This window comes from Dendronephthya gigantea, unplaced genomic scaffold, assembly GCF_004324835.1.
Source record: "Dendronephthya gigantea isolate DGI-Jeju-01 unplaced genomic scaffold, DenGig_1.0 000022F, whole genome shotgun sequence".
Lineage (NCBI taxonomy): Eukaryota > Metazoa > Cnidaria > Anthozoa > Malacalcyonacea > Nephtheidae > Dendronephthya > Dendronephthya gigantea.
Genome location: NW_021163032.1, coordinates 433,081 through 458,946, shown reverse-complemented (window position 1 = coordinate 458,946; position 25,866 = coordinate 433,081). Strand labels below are relative to the sequence as shown.

Sequence of the window (25,866 nt, the reverse complement as noted above, 5' to 3'; positions counted from 1 at the left end):
CAAGGCTATCGTGTAAATATCACCTTGAGATTTAATGTCAGACTTGCGGTCGTTAGTTTACGGTTGTTGAGCCAATCACGTTACATTTTGCCTTGAAGATAACCTGTCGCAGTTTATACAAAAGGTGTGGTGTGGAAATTGAGCAGCTGTTTCGTGCTGGCATTTTCTGCTGCGCAATCACACGGTGAATATCGTTGGTGCATAAGAATGTGAGAACAAAATGCTTCAAACGCTTTTGTGTCGTTTTCTGTCCTTGTGGCTGGTACTTGGCTATCATCAGGTGAAGTGATGTGTCTTAGTGTTTATCGAAGATGAATAACGTTCGTAGACATGATATGGAAACCAAATACTAAATCGTATTTCTCTTTCATTCAGTGTTCATGGGCTGCCGTCCCGAGAAACACAAAACTTAAGTTGGGAACAAGCGTGGTGGAAAATGCATCACCATTTCCTCTCTTCTCCGGGTAATCTGTCTTTTGTTGTTACACATTTACCACAATCGCGTCTACATGCGCGAGAAAAGGTTTTCAACAGGGTTATTTTGTTAGGTCTTCCCCGTATGCCATTTGTTTGCCGGGTAGGTTCTGGGTAGGTATTTGTGTGCACACTTTCGCTTTTTATTTCAGACTCAGACTGAAAGTAAATATATTGTCACTAATGTCATTGTTCAATTAAAAGTTGTTCAAAACGCCCAATTTAAGTATTTAACATAAGCTAACTGCTTAATAACGAATACGCATTATACGAATAAGCTTGATACAGCAGGTACTTGTCTCTGAAGCAGAACTCTTGTGAATTGTGACTATGCATCAAATAAGTTCTTTTCATTGTTTAGCGACAGGGTAACGTTTCGTATTGCACTGACCCATACCAGCACATCGCAAGCGAAAGCGGTAGACGCTCTGTTGCAGCTAGAGATTCCTTTGTATCTCAAAGTAGTGAGTTATAGCAAAGGCAATGGCATACAATGGAGCAGCGTCGATACTGCGGAGAAATGGACGATGAAGTTTAAGGTATATTGCGTTGAATTGTGCCATTTGAAAGACTATGGGAGAATTATAATTAACAATTGATAAAAACGCTCCGCACAGGCGAAACGGCGCGAAATAGGACAGACGACGTTTCCCAAAAGTCCATATTTGGTATATATATATATAGCAGTTAATATAGTAAATTATACGTACACGTCACGATGAGAGGACCCATCACGTGACAGAGGACGATGCGATTTAAAAGAAAGTCAAATATCTTTCGGAATTTTTTTGGTTGGGATAAATTCCGTCTTCATCGATGACTAACAAAAATGAATCCGGATGAACGCAAACCATTCGCAGCTGATGGGGAATTTTTTTTACTTTCACAGTTCGACGAAATTATGATATCAAAGTCAGTTAATCTATCCCTGGTTGTTGATGTGGATCCACACTATATCGCTAATGCTGCGGCTAGTCATAGCGTGGCCATTCTTGTTGATCTCTGGTATTATGGTGAAGATGGTCCCTGTTCTAGGCCACCAGACATGTACAATGCAATGCACGATTTTGAACGCCTTTCGTTGGAAATTCAGACCACTACAGGTACCCTAGATTTTCTCTTGATTAAGTCAACGTCAAACCTTACTGTAGACACAGATTTGTTTATATCCATGGAGCCCCTAAATCTGAAATATTTCTCTATTTTTTGTTCCTTTCGTTCTCATTTAGCATGCGAGAAACGGATAGAGCTGAAGAGCGACCAGTATTCTGCTTCTTCTGAGTCGAGCAAAGGACCAGCAAAATATGCTTCATTTTTCCAGCCGGGGGTGTGGCAGACGTCGGACGCGATGGCAAGAGAAAAAAATCAATTTTTACAACTCGATTTATCAAGATTGATGCGAGTAACAAAGGTACAGTTGACTACCTGATTGTGAATAATCAGATCTAGAAACTAGGCTGGTTTACTTATTTAACTGCAACCTAACGGATCAAAGTTACATGGCAATATGTATATGTCAATTTGAGTTGCGATTGTGTTGTGTGTTCAAGAGCGATTTAATCAAGCTAAGAAGCGGAAATATTGGAAAAGTTTCCGTACAAACTAAATCGCAAAAGACTCAAAGACGAGCTGCTTATTTTTGAAAATCTTTTCTGTTAAAGATTGCGACACGTGGTCAGAAAACACCTTCGATTGCTTTCGTCCGAACGTACCATGTTTATCATAGCAAGAATATCATCGAATGGTTTTCATCCCGGGAGAACAACGATATTAAAGTAAGTTTATTATATATGTACTTACATGCATACACGGATTCCTGCGTCTATGGCACCATTGTGCTTGGCCATTTCCGAATGAACGTCAAGATAATTTCATTGTCTTCATGATTGTATTTGGAGGGCCGAATCGTCCCAGCACCAAGCACGGCTTGACCTGTGTAGTACAAAATATCACGGTCACATTTTTTTATTTGTTATTGTTTTTCGCCCCCAGGTTTTCCAGGCCAACACGGACGGTGAAAGCGTCGTGTTCAACCCCATGCCATCCCCGACTATCGCCAGATATCTCCGTATTGTGCCCAAGTCTTGGAAAAAACGCCAGGTGATGGATGTTGCAGTCTTTGGTTGTCAGGTTCATCCCAACGAAAATTTGGGTACGTTTCTAGGATTAACTTGCAATCAGCCCCGTTTTCCGTTGTAGTCAACACCTGACCTTAATTAAAGCTACGTGCTGCGATTAGATAGGTACCTTGGAATTACAACCAGTGGTTTGTTCTTCCTAAGCTACTAAAGCTTAACCTATGTCCTCTAAGCTACCCCACCTACCTACGATGCTTATGCTATGGAAACTAAGGTAGGCGTTTTACATTGCCATCATTATTCACGGATGGGATTTCCTTGTGTTTCAGTGGATTACTGTCCTATATTCGACTTTGAGAATGGCGTATCAGGCTGGACAAGCACGGGAACAGCGTTCAAAAATCAGCCAACCTATGGGGACAATTATAAAATAAGAACAGGAACATCCGCCGACATTCAGGGAAATTCATGGATCGCTACATACGAGGACCGTATGAGATCATACACTCCTGCTGGTGGTAAACAAGGCGATGCTCCTGTAGGTACCCTTACATCCCCATCGTTCCTCATCGTCGTGTCAAAATTCCGCTTCCTTATTGGTGGAACAAAGAACAATTCTGACGTCTACGCAGAATTGGTGATCGATGGCAAGTCGGTGCGTAAGACCAGCGGTAGTGGTGACAACATGACGGAGATAACGTGGAACGTTAAACAGTTTAGCGGGAAAGAAGCTGTTTTACGATTGGTCGATGATACAGATAAAGGACATCTCAATTTTGATGCATTCAGAGTCGATTGCTTCCTAGATGCAGACGGTGTGTATTCTCGTTCTGAAATTCATGTATTCAGTTTAGCTACAATTGTTTTGAACAAGGCTTGCACAAGCAATGAAAGACCGATCTTTCAAACTACAAACAAACCAACAGAATTTGAGAATTTTTTTCGGAAGACGGTAGACAGACTGTCAAGTTGCATGTTTTCCCAACCTTAAGATGATCTCTTGGATTCTTCAAATATTATGAAAAAGCTTAAGCCCATTGTCAACTAGTTTTCTTTTTCCAGCTTACGACATTGCTCTACCAAATCGGGCTGTCATGTTGAATCCGAGAACTCATTCCTTCTACGTTTGTGATTCATCCCATTTGAGGTATAGGATATAAAAATATACCACATTTGTTTGTTCATCTTGCACAGGAATGAAATCCATCATGCGTAAGAGAAATGCTTTACGGCGTAGTATCTTACTGTGTCTGTTATTACATTACTTCAGGAGTGAAGACAGTGCCCTGTGTCGAGTGATGAGTGGGCTAAGTGACACGTGGATTGGTAAGAATTTACATTACATTACTGATTATGTACCAGAACAATGGTGGGGTACCACTATCACCCCCAACAACCCTCCTCCCAATAATAGGTAACCAGGGTTACAACAGGCGACTGAAACGGAGGGTGCAAGATCGCTGAAAATAGACTTCTCAGATAGTCGGATTCTCAACCAACTGGCAACACCCATTGGCAACACCCTTTGGTGGAGCAAGGAGGGGTGTGCACCCTTGATTCGCCCGGTGCAAACTTGTCAAAGTGTTTGACTTTTTAATGTTGTCATTTCTTTTCAGGCTGGCTCATTCCTTAAATGTTCCAATTTTTATTGTATATAGATATACCGGACATCGTGGGATTACTGGGGGTAGATAAATCAACCAACCAATTGTACGCGGTATCCAAGGATCGTTACGTCATCACAAGCATGAATCCAGCCGGAGGAGACTGGAGGTATGCTAAGAAATCAGATTGGTTGAAAGTAAAACCTAAACCTAGCACGGTTCGAATGGAAGCGATTCCTTGGATAACCTTGCGTGACGGAGTGAATGAAGAGACGCTTAAAACTCTTGCTGATAGCAACGGTGATCAATGGAGAGGTAAACATGAAGTATTTCATGCCGTATCGCATTTCATTTCCAAGAAGCGAAACGGTGAATCGTTTTATAGGTACAGCCGTTCACACAATCTCTTAGGTTTTCAATGTTAGCTACTATTTAGCAAACATTTAGGATATTTTTCACCGACCTCGTATGATCTTTCATTTCAGCAACATCACTTGGCGTTGGGTATAAACCCGCTGGCCAGTCCTGGGTGAAGATCGCAGCGTGGCGCTGCCATGTGTTCGAGAATGCCGAGGATCCGTGTTTTTCTGAACCATGTGAACATCAAGCAAACTGCACGGCGATATCACGTGGTCAGTACAACTGCAGTTGCGTTCCTGGGTATACAGGTGTCAACTGTGAGACGGGTAAGTGATCTGAAAATGTCACCAAAGCTGATATTGGTGTCAGGCTCTTTCCAGTGTTCGCACAAGCCGACAAAGAATCCGCCAAAAAGATTTTTTTAAGATGATTCATGACATTGTAAATTGGTTGGAAATCCTACCAGCAAGAATTAGAATTAGCAGAAAACCTCCGTGACGTGATTGGTACCTCATGAAGTGAATTTCCCAGACATTTGATGTTCTACTTTGGTGTTCTTGCATAAAATATTTGGGAAAGTCAATTAAATTAAACAGTATTTATTTTGTTTTTAGACATAGACGAATGTGCTGAAGTCTTTTGCGAGAATGGCGGAACTTGTGTCCAGGGAATAAATAAATATTTCTGCCGCTGCCCATATGGTGTTGATGGAGACCACTGCGAGAATCGTAAGATGGATTGATTTTGTTTTGTGGGAAGCCCTTGTCTATAAAGACATGCAAAGACATGCGATGTGTTTTGTTATCTAGTGTTACCCGCGTGTCGTACATCTCCGTGTTTGAACGGGGGCAACTGTGTTGATGAAACACCGCCAGCTTTCAGATGTGATTGCACCAGTAACTACAAAGGAACTCTTTGCGAGATTGGTAAATATTTTCAATAGCATACCTAACCATACCATACCATATCTATCTATCTATGAAGTAATACAGTCAGTTGTGCACTAGAACCATAAAGAAGACGAACGAATCATGTGATTTCATTGAAGTCAACATGCGCGGCATCAGTCAGATTAGTCAGAATCCAAGGAGTGTTATCTGCTTATTAGAAGTTAAAGTTTGATTCGATTTGTGCCGCCCCGAATTCAGTAATTGCTATATTACGCAAGAAGAATGCCAAAATCAACATTTGATTGTAAGGAAATACTCGTCGAATCTGGTTTTATGTTGTTACTGTTTTTTTAGTGTAGTTTGATATGTCATGTAGTTTCATGACTTGCATCCCTTCCTCACACACAGCACCTCACGAATACTAATCAATATTTTAGAAGTTTATCACATCAACATAATTTTATATTGCTAATGTGTTTCACTAGTTCTTACTTTGCAAAAAACTAACCCAGAACATTTTTTACTCAACGCTCAACAGAAAAAGAGCCATGCCTAATCAACCCATGCAGTAATGGAGCTGTCTGTGTTCCAACTGATGAAGGGTATCGCTGTGTTTGTCAATACGGTTACACAGGAACCCATTGTACCACTGGTAAGATAGCCACATTACTGTGCCTCTACCACAATTGAAGTAAAAATATTGAAATACTATTTGTACTGTATTTGCACATCAATATTCTCCTCCCTATCTGTATCCTATCAAATCACTGACACTAGATTCAAAATTTTGCTTCCAGAATTTAATTTATATGCTTCTGAAAACTGAGCATTCGCGTCGCGTTGCCGCATCGCGTCCGGTCTGTGTCAAGCTTTAGGATATCATAGCTAGGCGTACCGCACCATTTACCAGACCATTACCGCAACAATTTTAAACAAACTAACCCCCTACGTTTTCTACAGGAATTGGGATAAACTTGAAGGCAGTGCAGACAAAGACTGTCACAGATGTCAACAGTTATCTGGTGATAAAGGCTCAAATACCCAGCCATGGTAAGTCATTCCTGGAAAACTGGTGCAAGGAGTACGAAAGACTTTGCAAAAACTACGATCGAGAACCGACTGGCTTCGGGCGATCGTACAACCATATCGAAGAATACGCAAGCTGTCAGGAGAACTACTTCTCGGTTATGGATCGAGCAAACCTTCTTGGCGCGAACCCGAACGAAAAAGTCGCCGCGTTAGCGCAACAGGTCGGCTTCACCGACGCAACCCCCAACAATTCATTTGCATTTAATGCGTGCGACGGCTCGAAATGCTCCAGTGTTTTACCAGAGTCCGGTTGTCACGAGGGCTTATCGTGCATCAGCAGATCTGTGCCAAATCTTGAGGTGTATACGGTCTGCATTGATCCCAATTCGAATTTCCGTACCGCTTTAAAGGTTTGGGGTGTTATCAACGGTGTTAGACAATTAAATTTATTGGTTACAACGCCCTCAAGGTATTCGAAATTGACTACATGGTGTGACGATTACGAGGCGCTTTGCGATCGCTATGGCCTGCGCGCCATAGGTGTGAGAGAGAATACAGGTTGTGTTGAAAAATATCGCGCTATTTTTAATCCAAACAATGCTAACGGGGAGGTGAGAGATGTCGTAAGCGCTGGCAGCGGGTTTTACTTCAAAGATTGTGCGCACTGTAACAGTAACAGTTACTCTACGTCAAACGCGGTACACTATTTTAAGTATTATTATAATAATTTCGGAGTTGCTTGCATGCAGCCGAATGGTATCGGCTTCAAAGTTTTGGATGATAAAAAGCTGCTGAACTACAATGGGAAAGATTACACGGTGATCAAAGTACAAGTCCCTTCGAACGGAAGTTCATATGACAAGAGTTGGTGTGAAGATTACAAGAAGCTCTGTAATTCCTACAAAATGGTGCCGCTGGGTTGTGGCAGCAATTGCGTCGCAAAATATCACTCATCGTTTACCACCTGTCCCATTTCAGGAAGCGAGGTCGAACAAATGGTGCGCAATGCTGGATTTTCAAGTGCATCTTCATCGAACACGTTTGTTTACAAGTCCTGCGAGGCTTGCTCTCATCTTGTCAATAAAGGCGAATGCCGAGCTGGGGATCTGTTCTGTCTTGATGACGCGAACCCTTATCGTGTGTTTTATACTGCTTGTGTTAAAGATGATGAGAAATATCTACCCGAGGACCTTGCTTTACGACTAAGAGATTTCAAATTAATTTCATATCAGTCTAGGCCTTATAAAGTACTACGATTGTATGATCTTCCCGAAGACGGTTACCCCATGTTGAGCAACTGGTGTGAAGAGTACCAGGCTTTGTGCAAGAGTGTTGGTGGGCGACCTGTGGGCTGTGGGCCTTCCTATACGTCCGACCCTAATATCGCGAATTGTGGAACTGCGTATGGAGCAGTTATGGATAATGACGGCCTGGGTTGTAATAACAACGGCATAATAAAAGATATGGTGAAGGATGCGGGATACAATCCAAGCAGTTACAATACCTTTATGTTTCATGACTGTTCATCTAATTCATGCAGTAAGCGACTAACTTACGGTTGCTATTATTGGTCATGTTCTAGCCATCCGGCGCTTTCCTGTCTTTCTACGAGAATGAGCAGGTATTCCCGCGAAGCGTACGCCGTATGCAGTATGGCAAGCAGCGCTTTCAAGGTCCTGGAGACGAAGGACAGCACATACGGCGGGCATGACGTACTCGTAGTCAAAGCACAGATTCCCAGCGACGGTTCCTCGTTCACGAGGAACTGGTGCGAGGACTATAAAGCTTTGTGTTACAACTACGGCTACAGACCAACCGGATGTGGCGTAGACTACGCTGACGACAGCAACTACGCATCATGCAGATATGATTATCAGTCAGTAATGCCAGCAGACAATGTGTATGGGTGTCCAGCTGTGGGCACGATTGCCCTCGTTGCCAATGCAGCTGGTTTTTCCAATGCGACAGTTGGAAACTCATTCGGGTTTTCGGACTGCAACGCGACCTGTGTTTCCACTTTGACAAACGGTGGTCCTTTCATTGATCTTTCCGTTACCGACGGCATCGTGTACACAATTTGCGAAACATCGGACAGCAACTTTAAAGTAATGTCGACGGTGCAGAGTGTTTACAAAGGCGGGGAGTATACGTTTGTCCAAGCGCAGGTGCCCCAAGATCTGATCTCGAAGCATGACACTTGGTGTACTGACTATCAGCGCATGTGTGAGTCGTTTGGTTTGAAACCAGTGGCCAGGAGTCAACTTGAGACAAAAGATGAATATGTGACCTGTCGAAAAAAATATGGAGCCATCAACACAAAACTGAACGAGGCAACCACCAGTTCCGAAATCCAAACCTTTGGAGGTCCTTTCCTTCGCTATTCACGACTAGATGATAATAGAAATTTGTTTGTTTTCGGACAAAAGTGCGACGACTATTGTTTTAAGGATTTGAAAGATGGTTATTATGAATACGCGCTGGAAGATATATATGTGTCGTATCTCTATCGTTACGATTACACCGTGTCCACCGTATGCGCTTCCTCAGACAGCAACTTCCGTGTTATTTCAACCAAAACAATCGCTCACCAAGGTCAGGATTTTCTTGTCATTATGGCCAAGTTACCTGAACATCGCATGTCGAAATACGAGAACTGGTGTCGAGATTATGAACGGCTCTGTCGTAGCTTTAGAAAAAGACCAACCGGCTGCGGTCTTTCATACCAGTGGTCTTCCAAACATCGAGCATGCGTAGATAAATATCAATCCGCAATGGCGATGAACGACCCGGTCGGATGCAACTCCAGTGAGACGGTAGCCAGCATAGCCAACTTGGCCGGATATAAGTTCGCGCATATGAACAATTCCTTTGCGTTTTATCAGTGTTCAAGTGAGTGCCCACAGAAACTGAGCAGCTCCTGTTCTGATTCCCTGCCTTGCCTCAATGACCGTTCGGATATAGTTTACACTGTGTGCACAGATTCCTCGAGTGCTTTCGAGGTCGAACGTGTCGTGCATACGAACGAGGGGCCAAAAACACACCCCCCCCCCTGCTTTTTATCGTCGCGACATTGAATGGAGTTGTCGATGCAAAGTCCGGGGACTGGTGCGAAGATTATCAAAGGCTATGCCAATCGTACGCTGCCAGACCGGTGGGATGTTACTCCAGCAAGACCAATGACGATCTCACCAAATGCGAAACAAAATATAACGCGGTACCGTTACAAAGCGATGTGCAGCGATGCGGAGGTGACGGAAAAAATGATATTGACCGTTTGCGGGGCTTAACGCCTGATCTCACCGACGGAGCGTATTTCAAGTGTCACAAATGTAAGGAAGGTGACTGCAAAAAGAGTTTATCGCAAGACTGCCACGCTGCTTTGAACTGCTTGAAAAAGAGCGATTGGGTGTACACGACCTGTTCACGTGCTTCACATAACTTCGACATCATCAATACGAAGACAACATCTCACGGAGAGCTCTCGGATATTCTCGTCGTCAAAGCCAGTGTCCCGGCTGACGGCCGATCACTTTACGATAGCTGGTGCGAAGATTACACGAAATTGTGTTCAACGTATGACAGGGTTCCGTTAGCGTGCCCCTTGCGTCCTGATTATACAGCTGAGTCAGCATATCGTGCTTGTAACAAGGAATACAAAGGTTACATGATGAGGAACTACGAGCTTGAAGGAAACGCAACATTATCTTGCCCGTTGAACAAGCTGATCTCGGACATTGCTAAGAAAGCAACGTTTAATCAAGTTTCGCCGACCAACACGTTAGGCCTAAATACGTGTCTTTCGTGCTCGAAAACATTGCAAGTTGTTAATGATGGTGCGTACTTATCCATGAGCTGCCTTCCCGGTGCCACGTGCACGCCATGGAATACAACTTTAGATAGGAAAGTGTTCTTGTTATGCGTGAAGCCGCCGCAGGTGAACAGCACGTTCCATATCGACGAAGTAAGATTTGTGAAACACAGAGACAGGAAGTACGCTTCCGTGCGTGTCAGCATGCCGAATGGTGAAGAGTCGATCCATAATGACTGGTGTACCGACTACCAGAAGATCTGCGAGTCCCTCTCCATGAGACCGATAGCAGGCGGACGAAGCTACGAACGATTGATGGGTCGGCGAAAATGTAGAATAAAATACAATGCTGTGATGCTAGAGGAATTCGGTCTTCCCAATTACGATCTCATCGCTGACATTTCCCGCGCTGCTGGCTTCAATTACAACGAGGACATGGTATTCTCCTTGAATGATTGCAACTCGTGTTCGAGAAAAATATTTACCAGTGAAGGCGTGGATAAGATTACTTCCACTTCCTCTTTCCAGTACACTACAGCATGCACGTATTCGGATAGCAATTTTGAAGAACTTCAAAGGCGAAACGTTACCGTGGATGGCAAATCGTATCTTGTTGTCAAAGCGCAGCTGCCCGCCGACATGCTGTCCTCCCATAAAACGTGGTGTAAGGATTACCAAATGATGTGCGAATCTTATGGAAAAAGACCGTTGACGTGCGTCGAAGGTACCGACTTTCAGACAAACTACAATTCTTTGTTTTTGACTCATAGTTGTGACTCAAGTATACCTAAACAAGCTGGATTTGCTGATGCGACCGACGAAAACACATTAATGTTCAAGTCTAACAATGGAGCAAAATGTTCCAGAAAGTTGCCCAGCGCGGACGGTCCGTTTGGGAGACTAAACTCTAATGTTCCGCACCGTCTCGTGTATGCACTTTGTCTAAACTCGGCCACCGCGTTTGAAGTTCTGGCGAAAAAATGGCATGATGAACAGAGCAGCACCTATCTGTTTCTCCAAGTTGCCATGCCAGAGAACGGGATAGCAAATTACAACACCTGGTGTCACGATTACAGAGAACTCTGCAGAGAGTATGGTATGAGACCCGTTTCTTGTAGCGAATACTACTGCCGTACTCAGCATGGGGCTCTCCGGAAACTAGATGACGTCTGTCCTTTGGATAAGATGGTTAGCCTTGCCGAGAAAGCACAAATAACTGAGGTGAAAAGCACAACGAGCTTCCTGTATTCTTTTACCTGCAACACAAATAACTGTAAGAAAGTTGTTGAAACCCGAAACTGCACGGCAAGAGGCAAGAAAATCCCGTTGTGCTTCGACCGTGACGAAAATAACGGAGAATTTACGACCGTGTGTTCATGGCCAAAAGAGCAAACAAGATTCTCGACTCTCGACGTGAAATACGTGAGATACCTCGGAAGGCCGTATACCGTGATACGTACGCGGAAGACGTCCAGAGTTTCACTTCAAAATAATTGGTGCAACGATTATAAACATCTCTGTCGATCATTCATGCAGAGACCTCTCGCTTGTCCAGCGAGGTACAATACCGACGCAGAACATCATTTGTGCCAGCGGAATTACGAAGGTGTTTCCATGGAAACTGATGATCACGAATGCCCCATGAACAAGTTCGTCGCCGAATTAGCCCAATATGCGGGTTTTTCGCGCGCAACACCACAGAATTCGTTTGCATTCCGCGATTGTAAGGATGCCTTCTGCAAGAACCAGTTACCAACTGGTGAATGCAGCGAGGCGCTATACTGCGTAAACATGTTGGGCGACCAGGAGGATCTTTACACAGCATGCGTCAGTGGTGACAGTGCCTTTAACGTTCGTCGTTACAAATTCAATGTGAATTACAATTATGACAATTATGGCGTGATAAAAGTGACTATCTCGGAAGGCCTCAAGTCCGCTCACGAAGACTGGTGCAAGGACTATCAGAGATTATGCGAGTCCTGGAATATGGAAGCCGTGCAATGTGCAACTGGCCTCGAACTAGCCTCGGATATATGCTCGATTAATTACGGTGCTCATCAAAGACTATCGTCATGCGCAGCTGACGCAAAAGCTATTGCTACCAAGGCTCAATTGGGCAGCGTTGCTGACAAGACGGCTCTGGTGATGGATGGTTGTAAATACTGTTCAAATATCGTTACAAAAACTTGTTCCTCGTCGCTAAACTGTCTGCGTTCGGGCACACTGTTTGCTGTTTGTGCCATGCAAAAACAAGTTGACGCTTTCAAACCTGTCCAAACACGATTTGTGAACTATGGCAACACGGCCTACTTGCTTATTCAAAGTTATCTCCACAGTCGACAGTCGCACAGCTTTATGAATGCTTATAACAATCTCTGCGAGCAAATATATGGCTATCAACCGATTTTATGTGGCAGGGACGCGGTTGACGGGTCATCAAGCTATAGATCATGTCGTGATAGCTACCCGAATGCCTTGTCCCATCAAGGTAATGATTTTATTTGTCCACCGGCAAAAACAATCGCATTCATCGCTCAAAGATTTGGATTTCATCGAGCATTGCATTCTTCTTCATTTGCGTTTTATCAGTGCTCCCATTACTACTATTACCGCTGGAGCTACGGTTATCAGCTTTCAACCAGTTCCTGTAACAATCGGGTTTGGTGCTTAATGTGGAATCAATATTACATGCTCCATTACACAATGTGTGCCGTACCAAAACTTTCACCTTCCCTTGGCTTTCATGTACTGGATAAAAAAGAACTCATCTTCCTCGGAATAAAATATGTCGCATTCAAACTATCGCTAGGTAAGAGGAAATATTTTATATCCAGGGCCGCTTAAATTGGTGAGGAGGCCGGGGCAAGGGAAGAGGTATAATCATACACTAGAAATGTATGCTACCCGACCGAAAAAAAGAATGTACTGAAGTGAGAGGTAATCCCCAATCATTGGTAATAGCTAATAAGTTGGTTACTGTAACAGACTACAAGGTAACATGTTCCTGGCTGTTTTAGTGTTGAAAAACCCTCTTTTGATAACCCTGCCCGAGTTACCCTATTCCATAAACAATTTTATAAAAACGCTTTATTCCACAGGCACTTCGGGCGTTTCTGCTACAGATAACTGGTGTTATGACTATCGTGAGCTCTGTCGAAAATATAACATGGTTCCTACTGGCTGTGGGACGTCGAAAAAGAAAGAGTCGGGATATTTACAATGCAGTTCAAAATATCGATCGTTTATGTCGCATCGAAACGCCGTAGGTTGTGGCAAGAATCCTGCTCCTTCGTCTCTTGCCCGTCGCGCGGGCTTTCCTGATGCCAGCGAGCAAAATACATTCGTTTTCAACGACTGCAGTAAATGTGCCAAGAATTTACCACCTACAAGCTGCGATTCAGCCCTCACATGCCTGTACTCGGAGGTCTTTAATAAGCATGCGTACACGCTGTGCGTAGAACGGAAGTCTGGATTCGAGTACGTGGCTAAGAAGACGACGATCTACGGCGGTGTTGAGTATTCAGTGGTAAAAAGTGCACTTCCGGTTGACAACAGACCGCTGTATGATAACTGGTGTGTGGACTACCAGAAGTTATGCTATTCCGTTGGTGCCTTTCCTGTGGCGTGTTCACTTGCTTCTGGTGTTCAGGATTTGCGCAGGTAATGAAAAAATATCCATCGTCTCTAATTATATTCTATTCTATATAATCTATTTTTAATTAAGTTTAATTTATATTTGATGTATACGCTTGCATTTCTGTACTCTTGTATCACCTCTTGTGTGATATAAAAGTATCACATCCTCTCAGTATCCTCTCATCCTTGCCAGGAGCTGACTTATCGATTAGTGTGGCAAAATTAAGATTTACATTGAATTTTGAAACGTAGCCAACGTGGTCGTAATAAACACATTGTCTTTTCAGATTCGCAGAAAAGTACGGAGCAATAACAGTGGAAAGCATACCTTGTCCTCCCATTGCAAAGGTCCTCGCTATTGTTAAAAAAGCCGGTTACAGCAACGCAGTTTCTGGCAACTCGTTTGTATTCACTGGTCAATCCAGTGCAGAGTGTTCCAAAGATCTTCCCACAGCGCACTGCACCCCCGGCCTGGATTGTTTGAACCAACAGTTCCGTGAGGTGTACGCCGTTTGCACAAATCCCACGAATTTTGCCGTGTCAGACGTGCGCACGAGCTGGCATTCTGGGAACACGTTCACGGTGGTTGAAGCCACGTTGCCCACGTCGGGTCTCTCTAAAACCTCGTCCTGGTGCGAAGATTACGCAACATTGTGTCGCTCCATGAAGCAACAGCCGGTGGTGTGCGCTGGTCACGCAGACAGCAAGCAGTACGAAAAATGTCGCGATAATTATCACGGGTATTTATTATTCGATAAATACAATTGCAACACGGAAAAAAGACTTTTATACCAGATTGCACAATTCGCTGGTTTCGCGAAAGGAAACTTCGGCAACACGATCGGATTTGCGTCGTGCGCGTCTTGTACACGTGAACTGCACGTGGGACCCGAATGCGACTCTTCGTTGAACTGCGTTAACAATCAGACGGCGGATAGACTTGCCTATGCTGTGTGTTTGAGAGAAAGCGAACACTCTGGCTTCCAAGTTGTTGAAACGAAAGACACCGCAACATCAGAAGTGGAGTACAAGGTTGTTAAAGCAATAGCATCGCCATTTGGAAAATCAAAGTACGATACGTGGTGTAAGGATTACGAAAGGATGTGTTCCAGCCTTGAGATGAGACCCGTACGATGCTCTTCGTCGGATGGAAGCACTTGTCCTCTGTTACATAAAGCGCTAGTGTCACCGCAAGAGAATTTCGATTGTGAGGATAACGCGGGATTGCTTAAGTTTGTGAAGAGCGTGGGGTATTCAGAAGCCACCCAGAACAATACATTCATCTTCGGCGCATGCTCGACGGCTGAAAAATGTCGCAAAACGTTGTTGGATAATTCTTGCGATGGTTCCATGAACTGCCTCAAGAAGCAGCCCGGTTCACGCCTTATCTTCACGCTTTGTGCGCGCGGACGTCACACCAGCTTCAGGTACCTGGACTCGTCTGTGCATGTCCACCAAGGTATACACTTTCTCGTTATCAAGGCTTCTAAGTTTTCTGACGAATCGAAGAGCATCAATTGGTGTTACGATTATCGTAACATGTGCGTATCATTTGGAAGGCAACCAATCGTCTTCGGCTCGTTTGGTCAACATTTCAACAATGACAGAAATCAGTGTTTTGCGGCATATAATGCAACTTCAACCATGGTAAATATTAATAGTTATCAAACAATTTTGAGTGAAATGAGTATTCCAGTCTCAAACTGTCGCGTGGTGTATACGTATTGTAAAAACTGCATCAAAACATTTCAACATTGCCCATTTCGTGCCTGCAATTGTGATCTGTTTTATTTATTCTGTCTTTAAAAATTGACATTATTATTTATTATACATTACTCTGGATACTTCATCGCCTGACGAATGCCGTGTTTGGTAAGGCGAATCGCTTGCGCTGGAACTCAGTGCTTGCGTTTTGTTTTGCTATAATATCTTTGGCAATACAGAATAATTAACACCACAATATCGCACTATAATTCTAAATAATTAATTCTAATTACAACACGCGCTTCACAATAATTGGCATTACCATGACATCAGAGATGGTTTTCAAATGTCACAGCGAACATGTTTGTGCACACGTCAGGGGCTTATTCAGAGGCCAGAGCTGTGATTTTTCAAATTTGCAGAAATATAGCGGGCTGATGACGTATAATTCTACATTTATTATAATGGTAGTTCTGCTAGTTCATATTCATTAATAACATTATAATTGTAACTATATATATAATATATTCCGTACAGATAATTTAATTTAAGTCATGTGTAATTTTTTTCCATTTCCATTATTAAATTATGCACAAAATTCATGATTGTCTTTTTGTGACTGAAAACGTCCTATGCTGCGGTCCTTATTCTCGACAAATAAGTGCGCTTTATGACTTTTAGAAAATAGTCATTTCATTGGAGGAAGGACTCTTTTTCACTGGATTGCAACAATTAGATGTGACTGTATTGACGCGCGCACCTCTGACATTGGCCGGTTGCGGAAAGAATGCTAATTAGTACGTCATATACAGCGAGGAACGCGTCTTGATCAGGCGTAGGCACAAAGGAATGTGGCGAGGGTACTGAAGATGCGAAAAGCGGCGAAAATTTGCAAACTATTGAAACTGCTTTGTGGGGAATGTTGTTGCTGCTGTTGTTCGAGAAAAAAGCCAACAAAACGCAAAAATAAAGACGATGACTACTATTATTATGGGGATAATGGCGATTATTACTGTGATGACTATTACGACAATGAATACTATGGTGACGCCTATTACGAGGATAACGACTATTATTATTATGACGATACCGAGTTTAAAAGAGATCCGAAAAGTAGCTATAAAAAGAAACCACGAATGCCCGAACAGCCTGATCTTCCACCGAGAAAGAAGTACAATTCCAATCAAAGGAGATATTTATAATCTTTGAAATTAGTAAAGTAACCTTTAGCCAAACTGACAGTTTTAGTTTAAGTCATAAAAAGAGCATTGTATGTGTTAGCTGCGAAACGCAGTGAACTGCTGAATGTCTGTATGAACTAAATATTACTTGAAGTACAACGGTAATGAATAATGATACTCTTGGCGTATTGCAAAATGGCCAACTCTCTCTCACTTCAACTAAATTTTCTCATAGAAAATACTCTACGATACTGAGACTTTTTTAGGATTTCAACGTGACTTCATGCCGAAGTTTCCGGTTTTTCAGTTTTTTCAACCGAAGTACTCGAGGGCTAGAGTCACATCTTGACTCTTGAGCTAAGATAACATGAACTGTCGAGTGTCGATCGTTTATAATATAAACAGCATTCAATTTTGATGTATGTTCTGTAGCATATTGACTGACAACGTCGAGACAAGCAAATAACGTACTGTCAGACTGAATGTTAGCTCAATAGTCTTTGAGTGGCAGTGAAATGAGTGCATGCATCATGCAGCACCTGGCTCTCTCGCCATTTTCAACTTGAAGCAAATATTTCTATCATTCGGTGCGAAATAGTTATGGACATCGAAGTTAGCGTTACTCATTTTTTGCAGTTGTTTTATATGGACTCTACCAGCTTAGGTTAACTGTTAAATTTTCAACCTTCCCGCTTCAGAAAAACATCAAAACAGTACAAAATCTTCAAATACTGAACGTCAAATGTTCTTTCGAATATTAATGCAGTTGATTTCGAAGCCTTATTTTTACGCTCAAATTCGAATTGACGTCTTTTAAAACCCTTTTTGAAGTTAAAGCAATGGATTATGTCTTTAGAAAACGACATGCTAAGCTCATATACAAAAAAATGCATGCTTTAATGTAGTCAAGTGAGCAATTATGGAGTATAGACACGTACCAGTTTAGAACATTTCAAAGCCTATAGATTATAAATCGTTCCCCTTTCGCTGTTCAATCCTGAATTGTAATTCTTTGTGCCTTTGATAAATATTTCCTGGTGACATCCATTGGATCTGTCGTTATTTTTCACATTTTGTTTGGTACAATGTCCGGGTTTATGTTTATAAAGCCAATCAAAGTTAGTGATTACCAGTCCCCAAACGACTTTGCTCCTCTGGGTATATCTATGGGTGGTAAATTTTGGGTGGTATATATCTCACTGTAAGTATGTGTGTCTGGCCCCCTTTGGCACCGGGATGATTACCCCATTCCCCCACCCAGATTTGTAGAAGTGAGCACGCCCCAGAAATGGATTAGTTAATGAACAGAGTTGCACCTTCATCCAATGCTATCTATTTTTTGGTGTTACCAGAAAAGAAGACATTGGTGGTACACATATGTTGCATACCACTAACTCTGAGAAGGGGGGAGAGTAAGACCAAGATTTTTGGTCTATTTGTTTTGACCCCACCCTACAAACAATACCCTGCAGTATCATATAGTCTAATGTGTTGTGTATTACTAAGGATTTTAAACATAAAAATAATCTACTTCAATAAATTTGTTATATAAATACAGGAAATCAACAAAACTACAGAGGATCTGATATTGTTTTTACATCAATTTCACAGCCAGACATGGCCATGTATAAATTTATTAGAATAAAGGCTTAGGAGGCTTTCTTCAATTTGCCTGATGCCATTGCATAAATAGTGCCAAGAGTGATTCCAATGCCAATGACAGAAATACCCATTGCAATGTTGTAGATCATCTTATCCCGAGAACCGCCTCTTAAATGTACAGGAATAGAATGGTCACCTGCCTAGAATGAAAAGATAGGTTTGACTGGATGACCAGAGCAATATTCCCAGACTTCAAATTCAGGTGCTTGGATTAAGAGTCACCTGGAACAACTTTTGATACTTCAAGATATTGTTGGTTCGGTTGGCAATGGAAAAACTCCCGGTTGAGCCAGATGATGCCATTACTGGGCGAGGTATTTCTGGTCGAAGCTCTGTCAGAACCTTAAAAAATTCAATAAATTAGATAGAGTTGAATATGATTTCTGTGAAATTTTAAGAGGAAAATATTTTGGTGAACCTACAATAAGGGTGAACCTGCAAAAATAATACTGGAGGACCTGTTTAATCTATTAAATGGTGGTTTTAAATAAAAAAATGTAAAATCTCAAACGTAGATTGCAGACTATCTTAATAATAATATAGAATCTATATAAATAAATTAAATATACTATTTAAAATAAAATTGGTATTAAAGTAAGGCAAAATAACTTACCTGTGGTTGGTACGCGGTGAACGGCTCCGCGGAACCTAAACGACCACTGAAAGAGTTGTGTTTATAAAACATCAGAGGAAAATTTCACAAATATTTTGTGCAAAAAAACTTTTCTTCAAAAACAAAAATGGCGACTTTAGTTTAGTTACTAGGCTCCGATCCGGCGCGCGAAAAGTGAAATTCAACGTTGGTCGGTCAATATTATTTCAGGACTTTTAGTGTGTATATTTTAAAAATATTCCTTATTTTATTCGTGTATTAAATGAATTACACAAAACGGTGATTTTTTTAACAATTTGTCAAAAATAACACTCAAATACTTGTACTTTAGAATGGCGTAGATAGTTCCCCACCCCTTCCCCCCAAAGTGGATAATATTGTTCTTTTCCAAATATATGGAGCATGTAGCTGGTTCGGACAGGCTTTTTTATTTTCATTTCAAAATTTTTCAATACATAAACATGAAAGTGACGACGAAACGCAAAGCAGGTTAGGAATGAGCGTTTAAAAGCACAAAAACCGTCGTGTTAAATGGATATCGATGAAAGCGATCCGGGTATATTTGCCGGCAATGGCGAGGGACAGGCAGAACAGGAAGATTTATCCAGAGATATACTGCCAACATTATCACGCCAAGGTCAAGTCACGCAGATCAAGAAAGAAAAGAAACGTAGAGTTTCATTTCCTGACGACGATAGACTCGTATCCAAGTCAGTAGAGCCGTTTGATCCATGGGCAAATGGTAAACAGCATCTAAAGTTTAGTTCTATATATTTAGGTGTTACGTGTAACTGCAATAATTATCATCAACATTCTTTTCATACGTAATTTGACCTGAATGAATTGTATCGGTTTTGAGAGCAGGCCACTTGCTATTGGAAGTTTGATGTAATCTTGAAGTGTGTAAGATGCTGCCAGTTATTTATGCATGTGTGGCTAAGTCCTCTTAGTATCATATTAGTTTGGTTAAGACTAATCTGAACTTTGCCTGGGCAAGAGCTACATACATTGCTGGTAGTTTGCATATTTGATACATGTTTTGATGCTTTTATTTGATACATGTCATTGTCTCGGTCACTCAATATGATCACCATTTAAAAATTATTTGAAAATCTCCTTTGCTCACTATTATGTAGATTGATAAAACTAACAATGTAATTATGAAATTTGGTCTTGTTTCATTTAAGTACCAGCTAGTCTAGTGGTGCAGCATATTGCTGACCATGGTCCGGTTGTATGAAAGCTGGTTAGGGCTATCCACCGGATAGTGTTTCAACTTTGAATAAATCTTAGTATCCCTAAATGGAGAATCCTCTTGAACAATTGTTGGTTCCAAAGCTGAAACATGATTGTTCTTCAATCATTTTTAGAGCGGTTCAAAAAATCACTATCCGGCTTTCATACAACCAGCCCCAGAAACACTGGGAAGTGAATTTTTTTGGCATGGGACAGTTGAAGAATAGTGAGAATAACTGCATATTTCATTTTCATTTAGCCCTAAATGCAACATCAACAGAAGTCATCAAGGCATATATGAATGCTTGTGCAAGATTAAGAATCAAGCCAATTGATAAGCTAGTTAAACAATTAAAGGTCGATATTTCATTGTATATTTCTTTAGTCAAATTGAATGCACATTAAATCTTTCTGCTTTTAACCTTTTGTAGGAGCATGATGTATTTCAAAATAGAATGGATATTTTAGATTTTAAAGGCTAGTTTGATATTTAATTTTTATTGATTGTGATTTCAGTACAATGAATATTTATGGCTTAAATGTTTAGGTGCTGATTTGCATGCTATTGTTTGACTTGTTTCTATACAATATCTCATAATCAGGCCTCTCTGATACCTCAAATTTATTTTAGTTTTGATATATTTTAGGAATCAAATTAGAAATAAAAAGTTGTGAGGCTCTGGAAGAAGTATTTAAAAGAGTTCAGGTGCACACACTGGATATTGAAAATACAAGTTTAGAAGATGAGGTATGTGCAGTCTTTTCATCTCAACAGTGAAATAAGTCAGACCATGTTAACATTCAAAATTATTCAGTGATATATTTTAATAGAACCAATATTTTGTGGTTTTGATCATATTGAACGTCCACATTACGGGATTGTCATTCTTCGTTTGTCCTCAAGGAAAGGTCCAATATGAAACACTTGATTGTGAAGAAAAGTTGCTTAATACATGTTCATACACCGCAATATTTTATCAATAATCCAGCTCATCCCCATAGGCTTGATGTTGTTGTAATCTGTTTACTAGGAAAATATTTCATTCATTCTGTTACACTCTCTATCTGAGAATTGTTGAAAATATAATTGTAATCTGTCAAAACCATCACAGTTAAAATCTTTCCTTTTTAGGGAGCTATTGCTATAATAGAAATGATTGAATTTTATCAGTCAGCTCTTCACGTCTGCATTGGATACAATCCAAGAGTCAAAACCAGAGGATGGCAGATATTTAGCCAGATGGTTAGAAAGGTAAATGTGACATGCATATGCCACAATAAAGGATGGAAGATTTTTATATAAACAGTCAAATTGTTTGAAAATGAGTACCAAAGTGAATCTGCATGACTTGCATATAATAAAATACTAAAGTGGGTACATCTAGATAAATTGCAAGTTGATGCATTAAATAATTCTGTATGAAATTCTCAAGTGTTTATATAATTTTTAAACCTGTTTTCCTCTAATGCCAGGCTGATTTTATTGAATATATTGATGTACGTCATTGTTGCTTCAATGATCCTTGCATGGCTGTGATGGCTCGTTCGTTAAAACTGAATACAACGTTAAGAGTTGTCCATCTGGAGGGCGATAATTTATCTGGAAAATTATTACTAATATTATGTAAGTTATGTGATCCTAAAAGTTTATGCATTACTAAATGTTTAGTTCACACAGTCCATGTCCTGTAAATTTAATTTGTTTAACCACTAATTCTGACTGAAATTTTTCATCTTTTAGGCACAGGAATCAAATTCAATCAATCTGTAAGTGAACTATTTTTGGGAGATAACTTCTTGATTTCATCTGATGCCAGCACCCTGTCGGCCATGTTGAGATCAAATTCAACTTTACAATTATTGGATGTTAGGAATAACATGTTGCAAGTAAGTTGTCACATTCTCTATCCATCGCATGCTTTTAATTTGAAGTTTTATTTTCATGACCGTTTCTGACCAAGTCAAAATATTTGTATCCAAATATTTCAAATATAAAATTTGTTCTCTTTTTATCATGTGCGGAGTGATATTTGAGTATCTATTCAGAGTGTCTAAGTCTTGTGCAGTTAGAAACACATTTCTTGACCAAGCAATTCTTGCAATGCTATCATTGCAGTGTATTATATTTCATAATATCTATAAACCATCCCACCTCAAGGACCAAGGAACACAACATTTATGTGATGGTCTGGCACAGCAGAAATCGTCAGGAGTTAGGACCTTGGTGTTGTGGAATAATCAAATAACAAGAACTGGCATGATTTCCATGGCAAATCTTCTGGTCAGTCGACTACAGTTCTATCCAATATGGATATCCTTTTTCTAATTTCATGTCCTTACCTGAATTTCGATTCCGTTTTGTCGGTCCATTATTTCCCTGCGAATTCTTCTGTGAAATGTTCCACTTTTCAACTTCCAGGCGACGACACAAAACATTCAAACTCTTAACATTGGTCACAATCGATTAGGAAATGACGGCATTCGCAATCTGCAAATAGGATTGTTGAAAAACAGGTCTTTACTTCGGCTGGGATTATTAAATACGAAGATAACTGCTGAAGGTAGGTTCTGAATTTCGTAGTCTCATGATAATTATTAGTACACTGAACTAAATTTTACGTCTGAACTAAATATGTTTACCTGAACAAAACGATTACCCACCGCACCTGGGTTTGTTTACACCATCTGTCCTCGTCGTATTTTACCACGACGATTTTACCCTCAGGGAAGAAGGAGGGTTGCAAAGAGGTGATTAACTTCTCTCTGGTTTGTTCGTCTCGCTAGGCGCTGTGGCTCTGGCTGAGTATGTTGCCGACACGCGGACGTTGTTAAGATTGGATCTTCGTGAAAATGACCTGTTCGTGGGAGGTTTGATGGCGCTCACTTTAGCTGTGAAAATTAACGAAACTGTCGTGAGAATTGATCTGGATAAAGATCTAAAGAAGGAACAGGTCAGTTGTCATCTATAAACTTAATCTAATAAAGACGGCTGATCCTAATCCAATCAAGGATTAAATTCGTGTATTGAGGATTTGCTGAACACGAAGATAAGACCTAAAGTCACGAACAGTGGAACTAAACATGTTTTATTTCACCAGGGTATGGAGAGAACACAGACATCGCTGCTTGTTGACATTTATCAATATTTAGAGAGAAATAAGAAATTAGGCGTTGAAAGAGAAGAATTGAGGCGACAAAACGACCTTGAAGCTGAACAACTAGCAATCGCCCAACGTCTTGAATCAGATGACAATAAAGACGATGTCTCTAATAATGAAATCGAATCACATTGTAACAGTTCTGGTCATAATCCAGACAGTGACGTCATTGCTGACGTTGCACCTGGTGATGACGTAACGATTGAGAATGACGTCGCCGATAGCAGTTGCAACAGTGTTGTAGATACGGGAGATAGTTGTGGATTTGAAAATCACGTGGATGGTCGTAGTTCACGGTTTATCGTCAGTCCCGTGCGTGATGATAATACGGAGTTGTCTTATGAAACCGAGCAGCGTTGTTTGCAAGGAGCGAGTGAACATTTTAACAACATTATTGATGAGCTACCTAATGAAACTAGCCAGGATAGTTTGAATAAAGATGACCAGCTTTTTAATAATGCCGAGAATATTGAAGGTACGTCAACCGGCGGTGTGATAACAGTGGATATTCTCTATGTATGACCAAGCACGCGACATGCCAGGGACCATACGATTTTTGTAATTTTCACTCAAATGCTGTCCCAAACGTCATATAAACATTTTCTTACATGAAAACAAGTAGTTTTAACTCACCATAACTTTGATTTAAAATAGCCTCATGACATTCTCTGACTCTATCTAGAAATTTCTGATCCCGAGGAATTTGACAAAGAACTGGACGAGCTTTTAGCGAATGTGTCCGGAGTAAAAATTGATCTATCCGACCTTCCGAAGCAAGATGACACCGAAGGTAACATGTGTTCCTTTAGTTTTACTGTGTTTGTGAATGACCGTATAGTTCATCCAAATTCCTAAAATTAGCAAAATAAGAGTGGTTCAAAATAAGAGAGTTCTTGGATTTGACGTTGAGTGTATCCTATTTTTATTCATAGAATTCTGGAATAAAGATATGAAGGAAATCCTGGAATCCCCAGTGAGTTAGAAATATCTCCAGTTTTATTTACAATTGTAATTTAAAGACACGATGAATGTAAACTATTTCGTTTATATTAACTTAATAATATTAATATAAACGACTCGAGAAAATAGAGCGAAAACAAGTTTAATTTCTAGTGTAAAAATAATCATTTCGGTGCTTCGTTGAGTGTCTTCCAGCATAGAAGATGTGCATGGTGTCACAAAAAATTACCCTGCATGGGCTTCTGATTGAATTTAATGCCTGATTATTATTTCAAGATCTAATTTTTTAATTTTATAATTGGTATTAAAATTCCAAAGAGTTTGATTTCAAAAGGGATAATTTCTTAGGGACACCTCTGTTCATAGTGTTGTAAATTGCAACCATTTGAAATCACGCGAAATCGGCCCATTTCCCGTACGATATTTTATCAAAAGTGTAATTAAAGGATAGCGTTTTGCAAACGGGTTAATGTAGATTTTGATATATGTAACTATAAATTTTAATTCAATATTGTCGTCCTCAATGTTCACAGTTTTTGTTGAAAGTGAGCTGAAATTATTGCTCCCTTGTATAATATATCAAACAACAAGAAGCATGTCATTCGTAACTAATTCTTTAAGGTCAGAGTGAAAAAAACTATCGACAACCACTTTGGGATTCCACTTACTTACCACTTGCGAGACTATAGAGGCCACACTTTGAACTCATCGACCGACCCATAGATTTAATAATGCAAGTAATATTTTTGTTCTGTTTCTTGCTAAACTTACTTAAACCACGGAAACGGATTACTGATGTCAACTTGTTTGAGAAAAATGCGCATTGAAATCGCTTACCGAAATTGCATTATTGAACACCGCTTACAAGCAACTTCAACTTTTGAACGGGGAGTTGTTGAATTAAATGATTATATGTGAGGCTATTGCCTTTACCACTCGGCCACCAGCTGGGATCGGTTGTATAAAGCTTTTTAACTACATTTTGATTATATTTTTGGACTTTAAAGGTAGTTAAATTTAATCACATAGTTTGGCCTGTTGTATAAAAAATGTTAGTACGTACAGTTCGCGTTATTAAACTGCAGTTAAAACGTAGTTATCATAAGTTATCATAGTATCGTAATTATCAATATAGTAGCAACACATACCAAGGTTTTCAACCGTTATCCACTCGAAGCTTGTAAACTTCCAACATGCTTTTATTTTAGTCATTTTGACAGCAACGGAATATATTTTTGCTTCGGGAGAAGTGTCGATGACTCAATGCCGAATGGCGACTCGAGCGAAGATTTTAATAAAACGGACTCCATTTTCATCTACAACCAGTGTATGCAACCTGTAGTCTTACTCAAAAGGGCGTTTTCATAACAAGAGCGTTTTTTCGTTGAACTATTTTGATGTTTTTAACTTCTTCCTTGTTCCTTTGCAACTTTGCCAACATTTTTGACAAAAAATACTGTCAATTTTTGCAAA

At 40.6% G+C, this 25,866-nt stretch overlaps 4 protein-coding genes across 4 annotated transcripts; 3 read left to right on the top strand and 1 right to left on the bottom strand.

The window, feature by feature from the left end:
* Positions 1-97: 97 nt before the first annotated feature.
* Positions 98-9,473, top strand: LOC114522366 (the record flags this gene model as incomplete). Its single annotated transcript, XM_028543037.1, has 16 exons — positions 98-280; positions 376-464; positions 836-1,013; positions 1,364-1,577; positions 1,704-1,885; positions 2,136-2,249; positions 2,467-2,626; positions 2,882-3,367; positions 3,615-3,699; positions 3,823-3,878; positions 4,211-4,471; positions 4,642-4,842; positions 5,131-5,244; positions 5,326-5,442; positions 5,945-6,058; positions 6,367-9,473. Coding segments are annotated over exons 1-16 (5,538 nt in total), but the record flags the coding sequence as incomplete, so codon positions are not given.
* Positions 9,474-9,485: 12 nt separating this feature from the next.
* Positions 9,486-16,055, top strand: LOC114522090. The gene is made up of 3 exons (XM_028542712.1): positions 9,486-13,052; positions 13,342-13,903; positions 14,167-16,055. Exons 1-3 carry the CDS (start codon positions 10,100-10,102, stop codon positions 15,683-15,685), a joined length of 5,034 nt encoding a protein of 1,677 aa, XP_028398513.1. The 5' UTR covers positions 9,486-10,099; the 3' UTR covers positions 15,686-16,055.
* Positions 16,056-18,253: 2,198 nt separating this feature from the next.
* LOC114522336 (cytochrome c oxidase subunit 7A1, mitochondrial-like) lies at positions 18,254-19,169 on the bottom strand. Its single transcript, XM_028543004.1, has 3 exons — positions 19,040-19,169; positions 18,649-18,768; positions 18,254-18,566 (listed from the first exon to the last, which is right to left on the bottom strand). Exons 1-3 carry the CDS (start codon positions 19,109-19,111, stop codon positions 18,414-18,416), a joined length of 345 nt encoding a protein of 114 aa, XP_028398805.1. The 5' UTR covers positions 19,112-19,169; the 3' UTR covers positions 18,254-18,413.
* A 259-nt stretch (positions 19,170-19,428) lies between these two features.
* LOC114522228 (protein phosphatase 1 regulatory subunit 37-like) lies at positions 19,429-25,604 on the top strand. Its single transcript, XM_028542868.1, has 13 exons — positions 19,429-19,781; positions 20,535-20,632; positions 20,707-20,752; positions 20,923-21,023; positions 21,408-21,527; positions 21,749-21,899; positions 22,017-22,162; positions 22,434-22,556; positions 22,695-22,836; positions 23,060-23,226; positions 23,374-23,908; positions 24,116-24,223; positions 24,366-25,604. The coding sequence occupies exons 1-13, from the start codon at positions 19,571-19,573 to the stop codon at positions 24,413-24,415; spliced, it is 1,998 nt and encodes a 665-aa protein (XP_028398669.1). The 5' UTR covers positions 19,429-19,570; the 3' UTR covers positions 24,416-25,604.
* Positions 25,605-25,866: the final 262 nt, after the last annotated feature.

Coding starts and splice junctions, on each gene's coding strand:
- LOC114522090 (XM_028542712.1), top strand. CDS start 10,100: ATGATGAGGAACTACGAGCTTGAAGGAAACGCAACATTATCTTGCCCG. Junction 13,053..13,341: donor CGCATTCAAACTATCGCTAG/GTAAGAGGAAAT, acceptor TTTATTCCACAG/GCACTTCGGGCGTTTCTGCT. Junction 13,904..14,166: donor GGTGTTCAGGATTTGCGCAG/GTAATGAAAAAA, acceptor TTGTCTTTTCAG/ATTCGCAGAAAAGTACGGAG.
- LOC114522336 (XM_028543004.1), bottom strand. CDS start 19,111: ATGTTTTATAAACACAACTCTTTCAGTGGTCGTTTAGGTTCCGCGGAG. Junction 18,769..19,039: donor TCACCGCGTACCAACCACAG/GTAAGTTATTTT, acceptor GAATTTTTTAAG/GTTCTGACAGAGCTTCGACC. Junction 18,567..18,648: donor AGTATCAAAAGTTGTTCCAG/GTGACTCTTAAT, acceptor TTTTCATTCTAG/GCAGGTGACCATTCTATTCC.
- LOC114522228 (XM_028542868.1), top strand. CDS start 19,571: ATGGATATCGATGAAAGCGATCCGGGTATATTTGCCGGCAATGGCGAG. Junction 22,557..22,694: donor TTTCCATGGCAAATCTTCTG/GTCAGTCGACTA, acceptor TTCAACTTCCAG/GCGACGACACAAAACATTCA. Junction 24,224..24,365: donor GAAGCAAGATGACACCGAAG/GTAACATGTGTT, acceptor TTTTATTCATAG/AATTCTGGAATAAAGATATG.